This window comes from Myotis nattereri (genome assembly GCF_964212035.1).
Source record: "Myotis nattereri genome assembly, chromosome: 1".
Classification (NCBI taxonomy): Eukaryota; Metazoa; Chordata; class Mammalia; order Chiroptera; family Vespertilionidae; genus Myotis; species Myotis nattereri.
Genome location: NC_138075.1, coordinates 132,407,578 through 132,429,318, shown reverse-complemented (window position 1 = coordinate 132,429,318; position 21,741 = coordinate 132,407,578). Strand labels below are relative to the sequence as shown.

The following is a 21,741-nucleotide window of genomic DNA, read 5'->3' as shown; positions in this document are numbered from 1 at the left end:
AAGTCAGCCTACTATCTGATCTCTCCTGGCGCTGATTTCCGGTCTCCTGAAACAACTGGACCTAAGCATGAAGAAAAGAGATGATGCCTTTTGGTCTTCAAGGAATGAAACAGAAAGACATTGAAGCCCAAAATAACTTCTAGAGAAATGCAGGGGAATTGGGAATCAATTTCCCAGGTGCTACCTGGATGTGGGGTTGGTAGGGGCAGTTTGAAAAGGTGAGACCGAAAGTAATAAGTCTAGCCATCACTGGTTCACGTTGTCCTTGTCTGGACTTCAGGGACTGGCTTGGATAGCTCAGCAAGAGGCCACCACAAGCTCTCTGTGGACACAGTGGCATGTCCTGGCACTTTAGGTACCTTGTGAAGAATGGCCCAGGGGACGGATAGGACTGATGACAGTTTGGGGCTTGGAGATGCCTATGATATGGGTTCTACTTGTCACAATTTCCTCTTAAATTTCAACTCCACTTAATGGAAGGACTTGATCCACAGCTCCTAATCATTCACCAAAGGAGCACTAACACCATTAATTTTATTAAGAAAGATGAGAACTAATATCTATATATTTACTCTATGCCAGGCATCATTCTCATATATCATTCGCTGAAATATAATACTAAGAAACATGACCCCCATTTTACAGATGAGAAAAATGAGGTATGAAAAAGTTATGTAAAACTTGAGTAACAGAACTGTAATTCTAATCTTAGCAACTGCTCAAGAGAGAGCCTTCCATTAGACCTGAAGGATTACATGTGAATTAATTAAACATGACAGTCAAAATGTTTTCATAGACCTATTAAAATTATTAAAAAGGGTGACACTGTTAATGACCTATAGCTCACCTGAGGATATGTTTTTATTGATTTTTTAGAGAGTGGGAGAGAGAGAGTGCCCGGGCGGGGTGGGGGGGGAACGGTAGTCCATTTCTCCTGATTGGAAGTACTGAAGCATAGACTGTATGTAAGCAGAGAACTTGGCAGTGATACTGTGGAAGCAATTTAAATTCTGGTGAGTATTGACTTATCCATGCAGAACTGGTTACATAATTTGCAAGGCTCAGTGCAAAAGAAAATGTTTTTTAAATTATTAAACATTAAAAATTATTTAAAAACTAGAGGCCTGGTGCATGAAAATTCATGCAATGGGGGGTCCCTTAGCCCAGCCTGCACCCTCTCATAGTCTGGGACCCTTGGGGGATGCCCACCTGCTGGTTTAGGCCTGCTCCCCAAGAACAGATCATCTAAAAGAAATAATCATATCCTTTGCTAAGGATTTTTTAAAAAGGTAATGGTTACATGAAAATTCACTGCCAGTGGGGCTGAGGGGACTGGGGGACTCTGGCAGCAGGTGCACAGAGAGGCTGGACCCACCTGGGGGCAGGCCCAGCCATGCACCTGCTGCCTCCCTCCCCCTCTCCCCCCCTCCCCCCCGTGGGGCTGAGGGGACTGGGTGCTGCCATCTTGTGAGGGCATGATGGTCAATTAGCATATTACCTCTTTATTATATAGGATTATTAAATATTTCAAGATGGTGACAGCAGAGCCTTAAACTAAGTGTGGGGCCCATGTAGTCATGGAGCTTTGGATAATTGCATAGGTGGCATACCCAGGAAGCTGGCTCTGTTTCCATATTATAAAAATCTGGAACTTAGGGACACATTTCATAAAGAACTAGAGGCCCAATGCACGGAATTTGTGCAAGGGCCTTGGCCCTGGCCCCCACCCTCCGCCGCTGTTGTGACTGGGGGCCTCTGCCACCTCTGCCTTGTCCCCTGCCCGCTGTGGCTTTGTCCGGAAGGAAGGAAGGATGTCTGGAAGGACGTCCGGTCTAATTAGTATATTAACCTTTTATTGTTATAGATTGCACTGGTAAAGTGAAGAGAATGAGAGGAGAGTTACAAGGGAGTGAAAAGAATTTCTGGAAAACATGATGTGAATGAAAGCATGCTGACAAATGAAACAGAAAGACATTGCAGCCCAAAATAATATCGAGAGAAATGCAGCAGAATTGGGAATCGATTTTCTGAGTGCTACCTAGATGAGGGGTTGGTAAGTGCAGTTTGAGAAGATGAGACCAGAGGCAATAGAACAGCCATAGCTGATGCTCATAATTCATTTCCCTCCAGCAGCAAAGGCAGTCTTGTGATTACAGGGAGTCATAACACCGGGTTCTCACCTCTAAAGACAAACAGCCCAGGGAAAATTAATGCTGATCGAGGAGGGAAACAAACACATCCACAACAGAAGAGCTACCACACTAGCTATCTAGGAAAATCCGCTCAGACCTTCATGCCTGAATATGAAATGTCAACCAAGAATCATCAGACAGAGAATTACAGCAGCAACCATGGGAAAGAACGAAACACGCATAAAAAGGGATACTTGAGGGAACATAATTTAGTAAACAGAGGGACCCCAGCAAGACGTATCCAAAGAGATGTCGGTGGGAACCCAGAAATCACGTGAAATCAGATAACCACTCAGCAGGAAAGACGGAACCAGTCTAAGTTAGAGCACTAAGTTTAGTGGGTTCCTAATCTTCAAGAACAATTCATTGGATTTCAAGCAATAAAGACGAATGTAAAGCTGCAAGATCCTAGAGATATCGTGAAGGATGCAAGAAAAAGAATATCAGTTAGAAACGCTAGTAAAAAAAAAAAGGAAACGGTATAATGGAGTCACCATTCAATAGAAAGCAAAATAAAGCACGGGACAATTTTGAGAGCAGTATTAGAAGAGAGAGGTCAATTCTTTATCTGGGGATTTCCCTCTTCATGTGACACAGAGGTCCTTGGCTGGGCGCTGGGGCACGGACCCCCAGGCAGTCCGTCTTGGACGAGCTCCTGCTATAGCGGGGGGCACACTCGTGGGTAAGGGACTCACGGTGGCAACTTCCGGTGAGTGGACCCGCAGCTACAGACGCAGGACCTGCGGAAAGGTTCCCTTCCAGCTTCCCCAGGACCCAACACTCAGTCTCTCGCTCAGCTTCCCCCCCTTTCATCCGCGGCGCTCCTGCCTAACTGAGCCTGCGCCAGCACTAACGCGCACGCGCCAACGCCGGTCCAATCAGAATCTCAAACCCAAATTCCAGGTGGGCGGACTCCTCGCGGGGAGGGGCGGGATCTTCAGGCCGAACCACGGCCGTGATTGGTCGGTGGAGGGGACACACGTTCTCCTTTAGGCGAAGCCTCGCCCGCCGGCCAAATGTAGTGAACTCCTCTCCTAATTTGGGAAGGGTCCGGCGCGGGCCTGGGCGGGGCGGCGCCGAGTGCGCCTGCGCAGAGCGTCCGCCCGGGAGCGTTCTCTGTTTGGGTGTTGCTTCAGCTCCGGCGGGCGGGGTGCATCTCTCTCACCCGCAAAACGCGCCCCGCGGGAGCCGGCCGTTTCCACGTACAACCTGTGAGGTGCTGCCCGCCGAGGTGAGTGTGTGTGGCAGTGCACTTGGCTCCGCCGGTCTCCGCGCGGTTTGAGGGGTGCTGGACCCTTTCCACGCCCCCGCCCCATCCTCCCGCTTGCACCCGGTCCTTGCCCCTGGATGCCCACTTTGCAGGGCGCGGGGGAAGCCGAGCGTGGCAAGCAGAGTTCCCTCCTTTCTGTTTCCGCACCCTCCTGCCTTCACCCACGTGCTTTGTTGTTGTCGTTTGGTGCAGATCATGTCCAAGTCCCTGAAAAAGTTGGTAGAGGAGAGCCGGGAGAAGAACCAGCCGGAAGTGGACATGAGTGACCGCGGCATCTCCAACATGCTGGACGTCCACGGCCTGTGTGAGTGCCGGGGCCCCGCCCTCCCCTTGGAGGGGCTGGAAGGGCGTGTAAGTTTTCCAAGTAACTGCCGGCCATTGTGTGAGCGGTTGTCCTGGCTTATAGGCCACCCTCTGCTTGTACACATCACTTGTCAAGACCTTGGCTCACAAAGTTTGCCGTCAGAACGTGCTCTCTTTTGCCTGGGAAACGCGCGTGGGGGCCCGGGCAGGGATCACACAGATGGCTGCTGCTGCTGCGTCTCAGCAGTTGTCTGTGCGGATTGATGGCGTTTGGGTGGATTGCCCACTCGGTTTACTTAATAGCCACTTTATTTTTTAATTGAAAATCTTTTTAAAAATATCATTCTTCTTTTCTCCTAATATAGGTTTTGGCCCTTGAACAAATGCCGCACAAATGTTACGTGGCAAGTGTTCTTGTGCCTTGAGTATGTTAAACATTTCTCCACTCATTACCATTTTGTGGGTCTGTCCTCTTTCGTTTAGGCTTTTGTTGTTTCCAGCTTGTGCTACGGTGATGTCTTCCTAACTTCCCACTTGCCTCCAGGTTTACGGACCCTGTGGTCTAGTCTCTATTGCTCGCAGTGCTATTTTTTCAGTAACACAGGTCTCTGTGTTACTCTGTCCTTTAAGCCAGGGAATACAAACTCAAGGTCTGGGGGGTAGTCATGACCGCCTTAATGGTATCCCACCTACTACTCAGATCCAAACAGTTGCTACCACCTGGAGAAGTTTGCTCAGTGTTGCCAGAGTGTTTTTGTTTGTTTTGTTTTTTAAGAAAACAAGTATCTGGGTGAAACTTACCAATTTTCAGAAGTTGGTGATTCATTTCAGTATTTGAAAAATACTTTATAAAGGTGAAATAAAATACTCTTCAGGCTGAATGTGGCTTCAGTTTGGACCTTCTCTCTTAAACACCTCTGGTTGCTCATTACCAACAGCAATGCTCCAGTTTCCTTGGCGTGACATGCAGGGCCTTCCTGAGTCTGACCACAACCCACCGTAGGTCCCGTCCCCTCCGTGTATTTGGTGTCCCAGCCATTCTACCTCATTGCCCTTCCTGAGCCAGGGCACACCCTTTCAGGTTTGTATACCTTTACAAGTATTGTTTCCTCCCTCTTCACTCTTCTTGGCCCAAAATATTTTTACTGTTTATCAAGAGTCAGCTCAGACGTCTCAGCCTAGGTAAAGCCTCTGTCTGTCCCAAGCTGACATAGTTAACCCTCTCTCCTATGAAGCTAGAAGACATACCTTGTTTCATGACCCTCGTTACATAGGATTGTAATCTGTTTTTAACCTAACTGTTTCTCTTCCCCACTGGGAGCCTGCAGGGGCTTACAGCTGGGCAAAATTTATATTTGCCTTCTTTATAATATTGCCTGGAACACAGTAGGTGCTCATAATGGTTGATGGATGAAAGAGAGAAGACTGGCTTAGGCCTGTGAGTTTATGAGATCCACACTAGTTTGTGACAATGGAGACGAAGGGGAGAGGTCCAGGAGACCCGAAAATATAATGGATTGCTTGTTAGGTGTGGAGAGAGCAGAGTCAGATTTACTGTGACTCCATGGTTTGTGCCTGGGACAGACATGGGGATGGTGCCATTGATACATCTCTGAAAAGTTGATGAAAATTTGTAAGCTCTTAGGAAGATATCTGCCATTAGGCTTAGCTTTTGTACTAATTAGCATCTTAGCCTCTTGCTATGTGTTGGCCTCTCTCAGTGGTGATGGCTTCCCTGGGGCAGCAACAGAGCAGATGTCTCTGGTACTGAATTGGCACTTGTGGATCTGGGTGTGTCCCCGAGCTGCCCCTGCCTGGTCCTGGTTATCACCGGGGACACCGCTGCAGTGGAGGGAGGAGGTGAAGAGCTGCCAGCAGGAGGCCTGGCTCTGCTGTACTCTTGGCCCCATGGCTTTCTGCTCCTTGGCACTCATTTTCTCATGGGCTTGAAGAAAGAGATTGCTTTCAGCAGAAAAACATTATATTTCTCAGCTTTCAAGAAAAATTTTTTTTTCTGTAATATAAGTAGGGAGAGTGGTGTAGCTATTTTGGTTCAGTTGCATTATCTTTTTGAGGCCTTGACTTTTATTGAAGAAAAAAGAGCCACTTGCTTCCTGAAAAAGATGTTTCCGTTGTAATATGAGGTGGTGGAAAGTAAGATCATCCTTAATTTTTCCTAGAGAGCATACTAAAGGAAGAATGTACTTCCTGGGGAGTTCAGGGGACGTGAGTTTGGCCTCTGTGGTGTGTGTAGACCCAAGGAGTGGCTGCTTTCTGCTATAGCTCCCTGACTTTTGGAGCTGGGAGGTTCTGAATGCTTTCCAAAGCCTATTATTCCTCACTGGAATTCAGGTATCAGTAGTGCACATCATATTTTACATATTAAAATATTTGACAAGATTATATTTATTGCAGCATGAGAAGCCACAGCCTTTCCTTATAACATTTTTAGCTGTTATCATGTAGTTTTATGAATAGTTTTATTGGTTTAGTGCTAAGATAAGACTCTTTGGAGAAACTGAAAAAAATGTAAGGGCATTAAAGGGAAATTATGAGACACAATAACCATTCTAATCCACTGAACTCCCCAGGAAGTATGTTCATTCTTATCTCCCAAAAGATAAGAATGGAGATTTGTGCTTATTCTCATATGAGATGTCCATCTGTCTGTCTACTGGGAGAGTTGTGTCTAAGAAGCGCAGCACTGCCTCTGAGACAGTACTTGGCCTTAAAAAATGTTTTCAGGAGCTTAGATACCAAAAGCTTTCTGATGGAGAAAACTTCCTAGGCCAGAGACAGCCAGTAGACAGGTTCTAGAGTTTCCTGTCAGATTCTGGAAATGGCCAAATCCTGCTTTGCCAGGCAGGAGAGTGCAGTACTCATAAGTGGGGCCTTGGAGTGGAATAGTGCGGCTTCAGATTCTCCATCTTCTGCTTACTGCTGTGAAACGTCAGAGAAGCTGTTTAACCTTTCTGAGCCTCAGTTTCCTCATTGTCAAATGGATATGTAAGTACCCATTTGGTTGGATTGGTTTAGTACTAAAGGCACTGATGTATGTCAGCTGCTGAGCACTATGCCTGCACATGAAATGTTAACTATTAATGCGAAGTTCCAGATGGAACTTGGTAAGCCTCAGCTATCACCAGTTCCACCATATCGGCCTGAACCAAGAATAGCATGGTTAATTAGACAGAGTGAGGGATTTGTGTCCTATGAGGAATATATATATACATATATATATATATATATGTATGTATATACACACACACACATACATATACTATGTATATATATGTGTGTGATTATATATATATTTTTTATTTCAGAGAGGAAGGGAGAGAGAGAAACATCAATGATGAGAGAGAATCATCGATCGGCTGCCTCCTGCACACCCCCCACTGGGGATCGAGCCCACAACCCAGGCATGTGCCCTTGACCGGAATCAAACATCGGACCCTTCAGTCCACAGGCCGACAACTGTGTCCATTGAGCCAAACCGGTTAGGGCCTGTGTGGATGTTTTTATGTGGCTTATTAGGATCTGGAGGGTATGGTACTTTTGCCTAGGGTTGTTATAGATTTAGATGGCTGTTATTTTTTTAATTACCCCTCATTTTTTCTTTCTCTTCATTGTTTTTCTATAGGACGTGTAATCTGCACACATGTTCTCCTTAAAGCTTCCAAGTGTAATGACACCGATTTTGTTCTTTTTATTAAAGAAAATTTAACTGCAGAAACTCTCCACACAGCAGCTGTCTTCACTGGGTGATGAAGTTGCTTTTGAAGGGTCCTGTAATCAGCTTCCGGGAGCTAAGAATCCCATCAGGAGCCTGCAAGATTTCCCCCATTTCTTTTACTTAAGTCTTTTGTGACGTTTTAATCTCTTCAAGTTTATTACCCTCTGGGTGTTCAGGCCTTTATCAGTTTTTTTTCAGGTTAGGCTGAAATATCTTTCAGATCAATCTTAGAAAATAACCTGCCTTGGAGGTCTTTCTAAAGGAGCTTATAAAATAATCCACAAAAGTACTCATAGTTTCTTTGGTTTCAGAAGCTGTGTTAAACCTGGAAGTAGTCACTTCTGTTAGGTGTGTCAGTTACAGACATACCTTGTTTTATTGTACTTCACAGATGTTGCTGATTTTTACAAATTGAAGTCAAAGACCCTCCAGCACAAAGAGATTATGACTCGCTTTATTGCAATACTGACTTTATGGAGGTAGTCTGGAACTGAACCCACAATATCTCTGAGTATGCCTGTAGGTTGTCTTCAAGGGGAAAGTTAAAGAGCTGGGAAGACCATGTCCTGTTAGCTGTAATCTTTATTAAGACCTTTTATATTTTGACTCCTCTAAGTTGCCTGTATATGCCCACCTTTGTGTTTCTTTTTTGTGTGTGTGTGTGTTTAAAATTTATCTTTATTGTTGAAAGTATTGCAGATGTCCCCTCTCTTTTTCCCATTGACCCTCTCCACCCTGCAATATCTTGGCCTGGGCAGCCCTTTTCTCTCCCCAGCTAACTAACCCCTCCCTTGTCACTTAATGCTTATAAAAGAAAGAATTATTTATCTATCTACGTAACTCCATTGAGATGTTTCCCCACCATCCCATCCTGCCTGGGCCAAGTGGCTCTTCTGGGCCAGGTGTGCTTGCTTCTGCTATCTCGGTACTTGGCATTGTGCTTGGGGAAAGTTGATTGAAGAAGGATGCTATTGCATTAATTAAGAGTTCAGTTGAGCTGGGGTGGACAGCATAGCACAGCTGAGGGAAGGTTGTCTCTGTGTCCCTGCCACTGACTTCTCCCCGACTGTCCAGAGGGAACAGTTTACAACCATTCGGAACAACATAGAACTGTTCAGTGTTCAATTTTTTACTTTAGGACAGAGTAGAAACAAAATGCTTCATCCAGGTAGGAAAGAAAATGAAGAAGAAATTGTGACCCCCTTCAATGTAACTGAAATAATAATGAATGACCTTTTACAATTTTTCAATCATTGGGCATTTCGGTTCCAGTTAGCCATGGCTTCTTTTTTGTGAGCAGCTTTATGTTACAACCGTGGGCAAACTACGGCCCGTGGGCCGTATCCGGCCCGTTTGAAATAAATAAAACTAAAAAAAAAAAAGACCGTACCCTTTTATGTAATGATGTTTACTTTGAATTTATATTAGTTCACACAAACACTCCATCCATGCTTTTGTTCCGGCCCTCCGGTCCAGTTTAAGAACCCATTGTGGCCCTCGAGTCAAAAAGTTTGACCACCCCTGTACTAGCAGCCTAACCTTGGGCAAGTCACTTAACCTCTCTGTGCCTCAGATTTTGCATCTGTAAAATGGAAATAGTAAGAGTAGCTACTTCATAGAATTACTGAGTCATTATCTGTGAAATGCCTTGAATACCATCTAGCATGTGTGTCTTGGTCCATTCATTCGGGCTGCTATAACAGTACCAGAGGCTGGGTGGCTTATAAGTGACAGAATTTCTCATGGTTCTGGAGACTGGCAGTCTATAAGATCAAGGAATGGGCAGATTCCCTGTCTGGTGTGGACCCACTTCCTGTTTCATAGATGGCCATCGCACTGTGTCCTCACATGGTAAAAAGGACAGAGGCTGTCTTTGGAGCCTCTTTATAAAGGGCACTAATACCTAATTCATGAATGTCGGCCCTCATGGCCTCATCACCCCCCAAAGGTCCCCCTCTCCTAATAACATCACAGAATAGGGGTTAGGTTTCAGTTTATCACTTTTAGGGGGAAACCGAAGCGTTCAGTCTACCTCATGGCACATATTAGTCTTAATATTCGCTATTAATATTTTAAGCTTTCATCTGTGATTGTATAAAATATGCAGAACAGTGTCTCTGTAGCGTTTTGAATTCTCAGTCCTGGTACTTCTCCAGTGGTCTTCACCTCTTGTCTCGCTGGTTCTTAATGTCTGGGCACCCAGTGCCTCCTTCCTCATCTGACTGAGATTCCTGGGAGACATTTACTGGGTATGTCAGTGTCATGGGGTCAGGAGCCAGGGACATGTGGGAGGTGGCTGGACAGCTGGGTCTTTAACAGGATTTTAGTTGTAGTGTGTTCCTGTCTGTTGAGAATGACAGGCATTAAAACTGTTGGCAGTTTTTCAGCTAATAATTAAGATACTGTATGTCATCCTATAGCTATTTATTGAATGCATTTATTTATTTTTGTGATGAGCACAATGTAAGCTAAGTCTTTGGGAGCTTCTTCCCTGTTGAATCTTTACATTACCCAGTGATTAATATTTGCTAAGTTAAGGAAACTGTAAGCTAGTTAATGGATTAATAGTAGTTAGATTTTTATAAGAAATCATAATACCCATTACTTTGCCATAATAGCCAGCTTTTAATTGTGATAAAAAGTGCTAGAGTTGATATGGATAATAATTGCAAACCAGATCCTAGATCAGGGGTGGGCAAACTTTTTGACTCGAGGGCCACAATGGGTTCTTAAACTGGACCGGAGGACCGGAACAAAAGCATGGATGGAGTGTTTGTGTGAACTAATATAAATTCAAAGTAAACATCATTACATAAAAGGGTACGGTCTTTTTTTTTTTTAGTTTTATTTATTTCAAACGGGCCGAATCCGGCCCGCGGGCCGTAGTTTGCCCACGGCTGTCCTAGATCCTCTTTTCATAAATTTACAAGAACCTGGTTTAAAGAATTCAATCTAGATATCTGAGATACATTATTACAAAGCAAAAACTAGAATTGATTTCTTTACATCACATAAAGGTCTCTTGCTTCATTGAATAGCAAGTTTGTGCAGGTTGATTTATTTTTTAAATGCAAAAGCATAAAATGTGGCCTAGGAACAGTCCATGTAGGTCAAGTGCCAGACCAGCATGGGTCAGCGTTGAGCCTCTGCGGGTTCCTCAGGCTTCCTCAGTTCACACTCACCATCATTCACTTCTGCTTGGGCAGTTGCGTCCTCTTGCCCCGTCATGCCTCTTTCTTCAGGTAAAGGGATATCCTCTTTTATGGTACTTCCTCCTAGAAGCTTATAGCCAAAGAAACCTCCCCTTGCTATGGTCTGTCTGATCCAAAGCATCTTTATGATTGGGGCATTTCATAACTGCAGTGCAGCCTGAAGCCTCTGCTGGAGGCAGAGGCACAGGGGCTTCTGAATAGAGAGGCATTGATCAGTGAGTTTCCCAGTGAAAGATAGGGCTAATGTAATTTGCCATTGCCCCTTGGGGCATATTTCATCAGTGTGTGATGTTTAACAGTGCTGGGGCTGCCATGCACAATACCACAGATGGGATTGGGGGCAGGGGCTGGGGGTGGGGGGGCAGGGCACTTAAACAGACTTTTTCTCACAGTTTGAAAGGCTGGAAGTCCAAAATCGAAGTGTAGGCAGGGCAGGTTTCTCTGAAGCATCTCTCCTTGGCTTGCAGTGGCCGCCTTCTCTCTGTGTCCTCACATGGTGTTCCCTCTGAGCATGCCTGTCCCTGGTGTCTCTCTGTGTGTCCACTTTCCTTGTCTCATACGGATACAGTTTGGATTACGGCTGACCTAATGGCTGCATTTTAACTTGTTTAAAGGTCCTGTCTCCAAATAGAGTGACATTCTGAGATACTGGGGGTTAGGGCTTCAATACAGGAATCTTAGGAGCCATAGTTCACTCTATCACATCTACATTAGAGGTTCTGAATGGTTCATGCTTGAGTGCTTACACTGGGGCAAATGCTTCTCACTTATAACATCACCCCTTGCTGCAGCATTTACAGATGAGCAAGCAGAATGTGATCTAGAGGCTGTAAGTCCCAGGATCACACAGTGGCAGAATCAGAGTTCACACTTAAGTGTATCTAACACCTTTGTTCTATAATAACCGTGCTGTGTTGCTTCCCACCACTGAAGTGTAACAGAGTTCTGGCTCAGATGTTAAGGAGTGGGATTTCTGGGGTGCCTGGGACAGCAGGCCTTACTACAAGGCATTCACTTTCAGAATTCTTGAAAACTTGGGGGGGAAAAAAGCATCATTTGGGTAGCCTGCAGCCTGGAAACTTAGGTTTATCATATTTTTTTCTTTTTTTTACTTTTTTCATCCCCATTTATTCCCCCTTATACCCTCCTCCATCTTTGTCTACCCCCTGGAATCACCCCAGTGTTGTCCACATCCATGAGTTCTTTCTCTCTCTCTCTCTCTCTCTCTCTCTCTTTTTTTTTTTTTTTTTTTGGCTCAATCCCTCTATTCCCTCAGCTTCGCTCCCAGAACTGTCAACTTGTTCTCTATAAGTCTGTCTTACCATATTGTTGCAGAGCTTTAACTGTGGAGGAAAACACTAGAAGCAACTTATTCTCTATCTGGTCGGTATTAACTGTGAACCCTTCTTTTTCCTTATGGTTTTCAAAAAAACTATTAATCTTAACTGAATTTAGTGATCAGATGTGAGATGTGTTTGCACTGTATATTCATTTTTCTGTCTGTCTTCAAACTTAGAACATTAGTTCAGAACACTCTGAAGTCTGGTGCTAGAGAAGATTGTGTTTGGGAAATATTGGTATATATATATATATAAATAATAGCCCAGCGACTGGAAAGGCAAAACAACCACAATGACTGGTGGCGATGATGCGCACTGAGGCAGCCAACAAGCCTGATCTGGGCTCCGATTGGCCCCCCATCCCCAGCCAGCCTGGCCCCCGATTGGCCCCCAATACCTCGATCGGGGGTGGGGCCAGCTGGCCAATCGCCCACGGCCCCTCCTCCCAACCTGCCCAGCCTGATGGGCCCCATTGGGGTGGGCCGGCTGGACCCCACCCACGTGTGAATTCGTGCATCGGGCCTCTAGTCTACACTAATAAAAGACAAACATGCAAATTGACTGTACCTTCTATGCATTAAGCCACGCCCACCAGCCAGTCAGAGCAACTATATGCAAATTAACCCAACCAAGATGGCGGCCAGCAGCCATGGAGCTGGAGCAAGCAGGAGGCTTGGTTGCCCCAATGACGGAGGAAGCCAAGCTTCCCGCCTGCTGTTGCGGCTCTGAGCTCCACTGAAAGCAACAAAGTTTCAATTATAGAAGGTAAATAAACCCCAGATACCTGCTTTCAGCCGACCGTGACCACAGAGCTGGAGTGAGCAGGAGTGGGTTGTCCATGGCGATGGAGGAAGCCAAGCTTCCCTCCTGCCTGCCCTGGCCAGCTCTGAGCTCCTCTCAAGGCTACAAAGTTTCAATTATAGAAGGTAAATAAATCCCAGAATAAAAGAAAAAAAGGAGAGGCTGGGAGCTTCCATCGCCGGGGGGGCTTTGCCAGCCTGAAAACGGCCCACAGCCCCTCACCCAGGCTGGCCAGGCACCCCAGTGGGGACCCCCACCCTGAAGGGTGTATGACCAGCCTTCAAACAGCCATCAGCCCCTCACCCAGGCTGGCCAGGCATCCCAGTGGGGACCCCCACCCTGAGGGGGTATGACCAGCTGCAAACAGCCATCAGCCCTTCACCCAGGCTGGCCAGGCACCCTAGCGGGATCCCCACCCTGATCCGGGACACCCTTCAGGGCAAACCAGCTGGCCCCCACCCGTGCACCAGGCCTCTATCCTATATAATAAAAGGGTAATATGCAAACTGACCCTAACAGCAGAAAGACTGGGAATGACTGGTCACTATGACACACACTGACCACCAGGGGTCAGACGCTCAATGCAGGAGCTGTCCCCTGGTGGTCAGTGCACTCCCACAGGGTAAGCTCTGCTCAGCCACAAGCCAGGCTGATGGCTGCCAGTACAGTGGTGGTGGGAGCCTCTCCCGCCTCCTCAGCAGCACCAAGGATGTCCGACTGCAGCTTAGGCCTGCTCCCCGCTGGCGAGTGGACATCCCCCAAGGGCTGCCGGGCTGCCAGAGGGATGTCTGACTGCCAGCCTGGGCCCGGTCCCTCTGGGAGCGGGCCTAAGCCAGCAGGTGGACATCCTCTGAGGGGTCCCAGATTGCAAGAGGTCATAGGCCGGACTGAGGGACCCCCCCCCCCCCCGAGTTGCACCGGGCCTCTAGTATATCACAACAAAATAAACCTGAATTACATCAAATGGTACTGTTAGTTATCATTTACCTCTGTTTTGTAAAGAAGCTTTCATTTAATATATTTTTCTCCACATCTGTTAATTATTCTTCTAAGCTCAGAATAGGTCTCAATTTTAAGTCCAAACTGGGCCACATGAAAGACACACATCAGACCACATAGTTAACTGTAAGAGGTCTTGGCCTCTTGTTTTTTTTTTTTAAGGCATAGTGCAGACCAGAGATTGGTAACCTGGTTTGCAACCTCAGTATATAAAAGATTGTTTTGCAAATGTTCATATGTAAGATGGTTTTTTAAGTCTTCAGGTTGTGTGAAAGTTACTTATTTAGCCTATTATATGTTTGTATTCTACAAGTTGTGCCTTCTTTATTAGAAGCATAAAAAACAGATAATACAATTAAAATGCCATGTATAATGGAGTGTATTAATACACTTGCACAAACACACACACATGCCATTTGCCAGACACTGTACTGAACTCTCCTTATGGCTTATTTCTTTTGAACCTCACAGTTTCATTATGAATATTATCATCCTTTCCTCATCGTCTTTCAGGTTATCCCTGAGGAAAGGGATTTCTAGAACTTAAGTGACTAGCTCCGAGTCACACAGCTAATAACTAGTGGAGCATTGGCTTGGAACCCAGGCAGTCAGACTTCAGAAATTGTGTTCTTAGCTTATGCTATCTCACCTTATTTATGTCACTAACATTTTTGACAGGCACGTCACATCCTATATAATAAAGAGGTAATACGCAAATTAACTCTCACGCCCTTACAAGATGGCTGCCTACAACCAGGTTGGCAGGGGGGTTAGTGAGGGATGACCAGACGACTGAACAAGCAGGCTGTGTGGGGTGATCAGGCCTTCAGGGGGGTTAGTGAGGGACAGCCAAACAACTGAACAGTAGGCTGTGTGGGGCGACCAGGCCGGCGGGGTGCCTGTGAGGGGCAACCAGGTCGGCGGGGCGGGGGGCATTTGGGGGCAACCAGGCCAGCAGGGGGGGTGAGTTGAGGGTGACCAGGCAGGCGGGGGGGGGGCAGTTGGGGGCGATCAGGCTGGCAGGGGGACAGTAAGAGGTGACCAGGCCAGTGGGGGGGCAGTTAGGGGCGACTGGGCCGGCAGGGGGGGTTGCAGTTGGGGGCGACCAGGCCGACAGGGGGCGCACTTGGGGGAGATTAGGCTGGCAGGGGGGCAGTGAGGGGTGACTAGGCTGGCAGGGGGAGGCAGTTGGGGGTGACCAGGCCTGCAAAGGGGGGCAGGTAGGGGCGACCAGGCTGGCAGGGGCATGCAGTAAGGGGTGACCAGGCTGATGGGGGTGGGGAAGTTAGAAGCAACCAGGCCAGCAGGGAGGGGGCAGTGGGGGCAACCTGGCTGGCACACAGAGGCAATGAGGGCCAATCAGGCCGGCGGGGGTGGGGGGTGGGGGGAGTGGGGCGCAGTTAGGGACAACCAGGCAGGCAGTCAGGTGAGCAATTAGGAGCCAGTGGTCCAGGTTTGTGAGAGGGATGTCCAACTGCCGGTTTAGGCCCGATCCAACCGGCAGTTGGACATCCCCCAAGGGGTCCCGGATTGGAGAGGGTGCAGGCTGGGCTGAGGGGGACAAATTTCGTGCACAAATTTCATCTAGCGGGCCTCTAGTATAAAGATAAAAAGGCTAATTCAGTAAGTGTACACTGTGTGTCTATGGGCACACCGGTCTCATTGTAGAAGACATGGCACCTGCCTATATGGAAAAGTGATTCAGTATTGATTTAGGAATGTGTTTCTGGATGTCCACAGAAGTGGACTTGCTCCTGCTCATGCCAACTGGCTGAGGACACAGGAATCTTTTTCCCAAAACACTTACACATAGTTTTAAAAAATCCAGTTCAAAAAAATGTATTGAGGTATTCATATGGATGAGTGCATGCATAATGTTCAGCTTAACACATTTTCAGACCAAGAAGCAGAACAGGATCAGCACCCAGGAGCACCTGCGCCTCCCAGCTGCTGTCCCCTCAGTGATTCTCCCGATTCTGAAAGCATAGATCAGTTTTGTCTGCGCACCATTAAAAAAAAAAAAAAGGATTATATAGCGTGCACTCTCAAGTGTCTGATTCTCTTGCTCAGCATCATGTTCATGAGATTTATTCACATTGTGAAGTTGGTTATAGATCCAGTGAGTGACTCCGTCAGTTTACCAGTATTCATCCATCTGCCGTTGACGGACATGTGGGTCATTTCTAGGCTAGGGCTGATAAAGACAGTGCTGCTATCTATTTATATTTTAATCCTCACCTGAGGATATGCTGACTGAGTTGAGAAAGAGAGACAGAGAGAAACAGAGAAACATTGATGTGAGAGAGAGAAATCGATTGGTTGCCTTTGGTATGTGCCCCGACTGGGAATGGAAACTGCAATCTGGGTATGTGCCCTGACTGGGAATTGAACCCATGACCATCCAGTGCACCCAGCCAGGACAGATGCATGTCTTTTTATTCGTTGCTGTTTGTAGACCTAGGAGTGGAATTGTTGGGTCGTGGAGTACGGTCTTACATACTTGTTAAAATGGAAGAGAAGAATCACCAAAATGGAAATATTTGAAACTCAGAAAAGTCCCCTTTTATTTGTGGTTTTGTTTGCTGTGGTTTTGGTTACCTGTGTCATCCTTGGTCCAAAAATATTAAAAGAAAAATTGCAGAAATAAACAAGTTTTAAATTGTGTGCTGTTCTGAGTCTTGTGAAATCTGCTGTCTCACTCCGTCCCCCTGGACCTGAATCATCGCTTTGCCCCTCGTCTCCATGTCGTAGGCGCTCGCTGCCTGTTAGTCACTGAGTAGTAACCTATCTGCTATTGCAGTTCTGCAGTGCTTGCTATTTACTAATAATGGCCCCAAAGCGAAAGAGTAGTGATGCTGACAGTTTGGATATGCCAGAGAGAAACCCGAAAGTGCTTCCTTTAAGTGAAAAGGTGAGTATACTCAATAAAATATTTTGAGATGGAAAGAGACACTTACACACACATTCATGTAACTTTTATTACAGTGTATTGTTACAGTTAGTCTATTTTATTATTGTTAATCTCTTACTTTGCCTAATTTATAAATTAAACTTTATCATAGGTAAGTATATATAGGAAATATCACAGTATATATAAGGTTCTGTACTATCTGTGGTTTCAGGCTGCCACTGGGGGGGTCTTGGAATGCATTCCCTGTGCATAAGGGGGAACAACTGTAGTAAGGGAGGCAATCAAACACCATGACACATTATCAAATGTGTAAGCTGATCTGAAACTCCCATTAAAAGGGAAATGCTTGAGTCTGGCTGGCATGGCTCAGTGGTTGAGCATCGACTTATGAACCAGGAGGTCACAGTTTGATTCCTGGTCAGGCCACATGCCCGGGTTGTGGGCTTGATCCTCCATAGGGGCTGTGCAGGAGGCAGCCAATTGTTCAATGATTCTCTTTCATTGATGTTTCTATCTATCTCCCACTCTCCCTTCCTTTCTGAAATAAATTATATATATATACACACATACACACACACAGACATACATAGAGGCCCGGTGCACAAAAATTTGTGCACTTGTGGGGGGAAGCCCATAGCCTGGCCTGTGCCCTCTCGCAGTCTGGGACCCCTCAGGGGATGACCACCTGCTGGTTTAGGCCCGCTCCCAGGGGGTTTGGGCTCAGGCTGGCAGTCAGACATCCCTCTGGCAGCCCAGCAGCCCTCAGGGGATGTCCACTCGCCAGCGGGGAGCAGGCCTAAGCTGCAGTCGGACATCCTTAGCGCTGCTGAGGAGGCGGGAGAGGCTCCCACCACCACCGCTGTACTGGCAGCCGTCAGCCTGGCTTGTGGCTGAGCAGAGCTCCCCCTGTGGGAGCTCACTGACCACCAGAGGGCAGCTCCTGCATTCAGCATCTGCCCCCTGGTGGTCAGTGTGTGTCATAGTGACCAGTCATTCCCAGTCTTTCTGCTGTTAGGGTCAGTTTGCATATTACCCTTTTATTATATAGGATAGAGGCCTGGTGCACGGGTGGGGGCCAGCTGGTTTGCCCTGAAGGGTGTCCCGGATTAGGGCGGGGGTTCCCGCTGGATTGCCTGGCCAGCCTGGGTGAAGGGCTGATGGCTGTTTGCAGCTGGTCACACCCCCTTCAGGGTGGGGGTCCCCGCTGGGGTGCCTGGCCAGTCTGGGTGAAGGGCTGAGGGCCGTTTTCAGGCTGGCCAAGCCCTTTGGCTACAGAACTCCCAGCATCTCCCTTTTTTCTTTCTTTTTTTTATTCTGGGATTTATTTACCTTCTATAATTGAAACTTTGTTGCCTTCAGGGAAGCTGAGAGCCGGCTCTTGCTTGCTCCAGCTCCGTGGCCATGGCTGGCTGAAAGCAGGTATCTGGGGTTTATTTACCTTCTATAATTGCAACTTTGTTGCTTTCAGTGGAGCTCAGAGCTGGGCCACGGCAGGCGGGGAACCTTGGCTTCCTCCATCACTGGAGCAAGCAAGCCTCCTGCTCGTTCCAGCTCTGTGGTCACGGACGGCTGAAAGCAGGTATCTGGGGTTTATTTACCTTCTATAATTGAAACTTTGTTGCTTTCAGTGGAGCTCAGAGCTGGGCCACGGCAGGCGGGGAACCTTGGCTTCCTCCATCACTGGAGCAAGCAAGCCTCCTGCTCGCTTCAGCTCCGTGGCTGCTGGCTGCCATCTTGGTTGGTTAATTTGCATACAGTCGCTCTGATTGGCTGGTGGGCGTGGCTTAAGACATAGCGGAGGTACGGTCAATTTGTATGTTGTCTTAGAATATATATATGCATATATACATATATAAGTTAAAAGGGAAATACTTAAGTTTTTTCAAGTTTAGTAAAATCTTTAAGGTCCAGAGTCAGTTTTATTCTATATCTACCTTCCTCTCTGCTTCCCCCTCCTTCTATGGGTTGTCTGTATTGACTCATTTTTCTTGCTTGAACTATTTTATCTGTGTAACATAAAATAGGTGTATTTTTTTAAATATATTCCGTTGATTTTTTTACAGAGAGGAAGGGAGAGGGATAGAGAGTTAGAAACATCGATCAGCTGTCTCCTGCACACCTACTACTGGGGATGTGCCCGCAACCAAGGTACATGCCCTTGGCCGGAATCGAACCTGGGACCTTTCAGTCCGCAGGCCGACGCTCTATCCAGTGAGCCAAACCTGTTAGGGCTAGGTGTATTTTTAGAAACCAGTTCTAGAACCCTAGAAATCAAAAAGTTAAGCTCCTCATTTACAGGTAAAGTGATTTTACAGAAGGGTAAAGTGAGTTTTCTCAGGTTCCACAGGCACCAGAATCAGAACTGAACTGCAGCCCAGGTTTCCAGATTCCAGATCTTCAGCTTCTTTCCAATATGGGAAAATACTGTCCACACCAGGATGGAGTGTTCTCTTCAAGATGATGGAAACACCTGTTTTACCAAAATGAGGATTAACCTGAATGGGAAAATTCCTTTCTATTTGAATGAAATATAACAGTTACATCAAGTAACTCAAGCAGCCCGAGACCCAGATTGTAATCCCACGAGACCCCGATAAAAATCCCTGCATTTCTCTAGAGCACACCTTCCTCATTTTGAAGATGAAAGTCTGAATTCACTTACTTGATTCTCTGAAACAAATTTTTAAAAAGAGATAAGAAACAACTAATACTTTTGTGATGCCTACTCCATCAGTATACTATGTTGAGCACTTTATAGCCACTCACTAGAATCAAAAATGTTAAAGTAAAATACGGTAATGCCATTAATAACTATCGTTTACCAAATTCTTAAAACGTGGCTGAACAGTTGTAAGCACTTTGTTACCTCATCTATTTGTCATAATAACCCTTCACAAGAGTCCTATTGTTAACCACCTCTTGTGGAATTTTAAATGAGAACAAGGAGGCACAGAGGGGTTGAGTACCTTGCCCATGATTTCAGAGCTCATGAGCAGAGAACCCTTTAAATGCTGTTTCCAAACAAGAAAGTCATTAATTCTGACCCTGTTTTTTACTGGCCAAACAAATAGAGCAAACAAATATCCACAAATGGCCAAACTGTATGGCATTTTTATCCAAAAGATAAAAAGGAATCTTAGTCCATCAGTCCATTTTTCTCCCCAAACGAGGACATGGGCAGTATCAAGTGCACATGCTTTCCTTTTCAGACAATCCGGTGCATTCTCAACTTCTGTGTATCTCTGGAGATGAGTAAGGAGCTGGTAGGGCACAGGCACTTTTTTCTTCCCGGGGCCTGGTGGGAGATGTTTCTCTCCGACGACTCATTTCTCTCCTTGAGCAGCCTCCAGATCTGCCTCCCTCCATACCTCTTACCTCAGCCCCAGAGTCTGGGTTTGCCTGTAAAGGCACACCTCCTTCAGAAGCAGGAAGCGTGCACTCGTAGACCTGCTACCTACACAGCAGGTGTCCTCGGAGCTCAAAGAGCTGGGAGTCCTTCGGCAGCCACTGGATGCTTGAGAACCCCTGTGCCACCTGTCTCACTCGCACCCATGGTTTGGTCTCATGGGCAGTTCATTATTTTTACCCTAGGCTTTCAGCTTCTCACCCTGTGGCATGCCTTATCCTGACCTCCAGCTGCTTCCTTCCCCAGCCTCAGATAACTAGTTTCCTGGATGGACACTCAGCTGTTCCCAGCTCAGACCTGGTGTATATTTTTTTCTGACCAGCTACAGGTTCCCTAGATCTTCTCCTGGCATGATGTCTGTCCCACAGTCCGGCTCCAGCCTCTTCCCCTGCCTTCTCCTATCACACACACTGATGTGTCCCCGATGGCCCCCACAAACCCACGCCTCACTCCAGAGACCATTAGACTCCTCACCCCCAGCCTTCTGCCCGGCAGAGCTCCAACAACATGATCACAGCAACCTGTGCATCAGCTGAACCAATGCAGAATTTCCTAGTTACTAATAAACATAACCGCCATTTTTTGAGAACCTACTCTGTACCAGGTACTACTGACATCATCCTGTATTTAAGGAGCAGCATTTTTTTTTTGCATTTTACCAGTGGTAAAAATCATTATGTATTAAGAATATTAAACCTTTGCCTGTCATAGGCAGTAGTCCCCTCTTACCTGCAAGGGATACAGTCCAAGACCCCCAGTGGATGCCTGAAACCACAGTTAGTACTTAATGTCACAATTGATGCAACCTCCCCCCCCCACCACCCCTTCAATGACCAGCTCACGGGATGTTCTCACATGTGAATCTCTGCTCTTATTTATGTATCGAAAGGAGTATTGGTTTTTTTCAATGACCACATATGATAAATTGCTTTCTGTTGAGTGAAAGAGCAATTAATTATGGTTGATGGACCCTTTATCTGTAAATAGAATTCAGTTAAGTAATCAGTTTTAAAAACTTGCTACTAAAGAATTTCCAACTCTCCAAAGTAATTAATTATGAAGTAAAGGAAGGTTTTCATACCGTGGTGATTTTTTTTGAAGTTTTAAATTCGAATGAAATTTTTAAAAAATGTTTTTCTGATTCTGAGTGTGTTGATGAACATGGTATTTGTATTATATCTTGGTACGAAACATTTTGTTGTCTGTCTTCACTTTAATATATTGTCAGAAGGTGCATGTTTAAGAAGATCTGAATCGGTATCTTCCTACCATGGGTGAAATACCGTCAGCCATGTGACACGGCAGGCATTGTCATCATGCGTGGCGGAGACACAGAACCCAAACTGGTCAGCACTGCCTCCTGGTGCTGACACCTGGCTGCTCCCACATCCCTGTGGAGTCCCTGAGTCAGCATTGTGTAGGGCTGTTGCTATGTGTAGCCGACTGGGGAGCCAAAATGGAAAAGCCACTTGGACCATTCTTTATCATAAAGAATAAAGTTCAAATTAATTCTTTTTGGTCTGCAACTCGGGAGGAAACAAATTAACATAGGATACTATATGTAGTGTAAT

At 46.3% G+C, this 21,741-nt stretch overlaps 1 protein-coding gene across 1 annotated transcript in view; it reads left to right on the top strand.

Annotated features, from left to right (window-relative positions):
* Positions 1-3,280: 3,280 nt before the first annotated feature.
* The window catches only part of RSU1 (Ras suppressor protein 1), a 195,684-nt gene continuing 177,223 nt past the window's right edge, over positions 3,281-21,741 (top strand). Inside the window, exons 1-2 of the mRNA XM_081098283.1 lie at positions 3,281-3,423; positions 3,655-3,766. Coding sequence (XP_080954409.1) covers positions 3,658-3,766 — 109 coding nt within the window. The 5' untranslated portion in view covers positions 3,281-3,423; positions 3,655-3,657. The remainder of the gene's footprint in view (positions 3,424-3,654; positions 3,767-21,741) is intronic.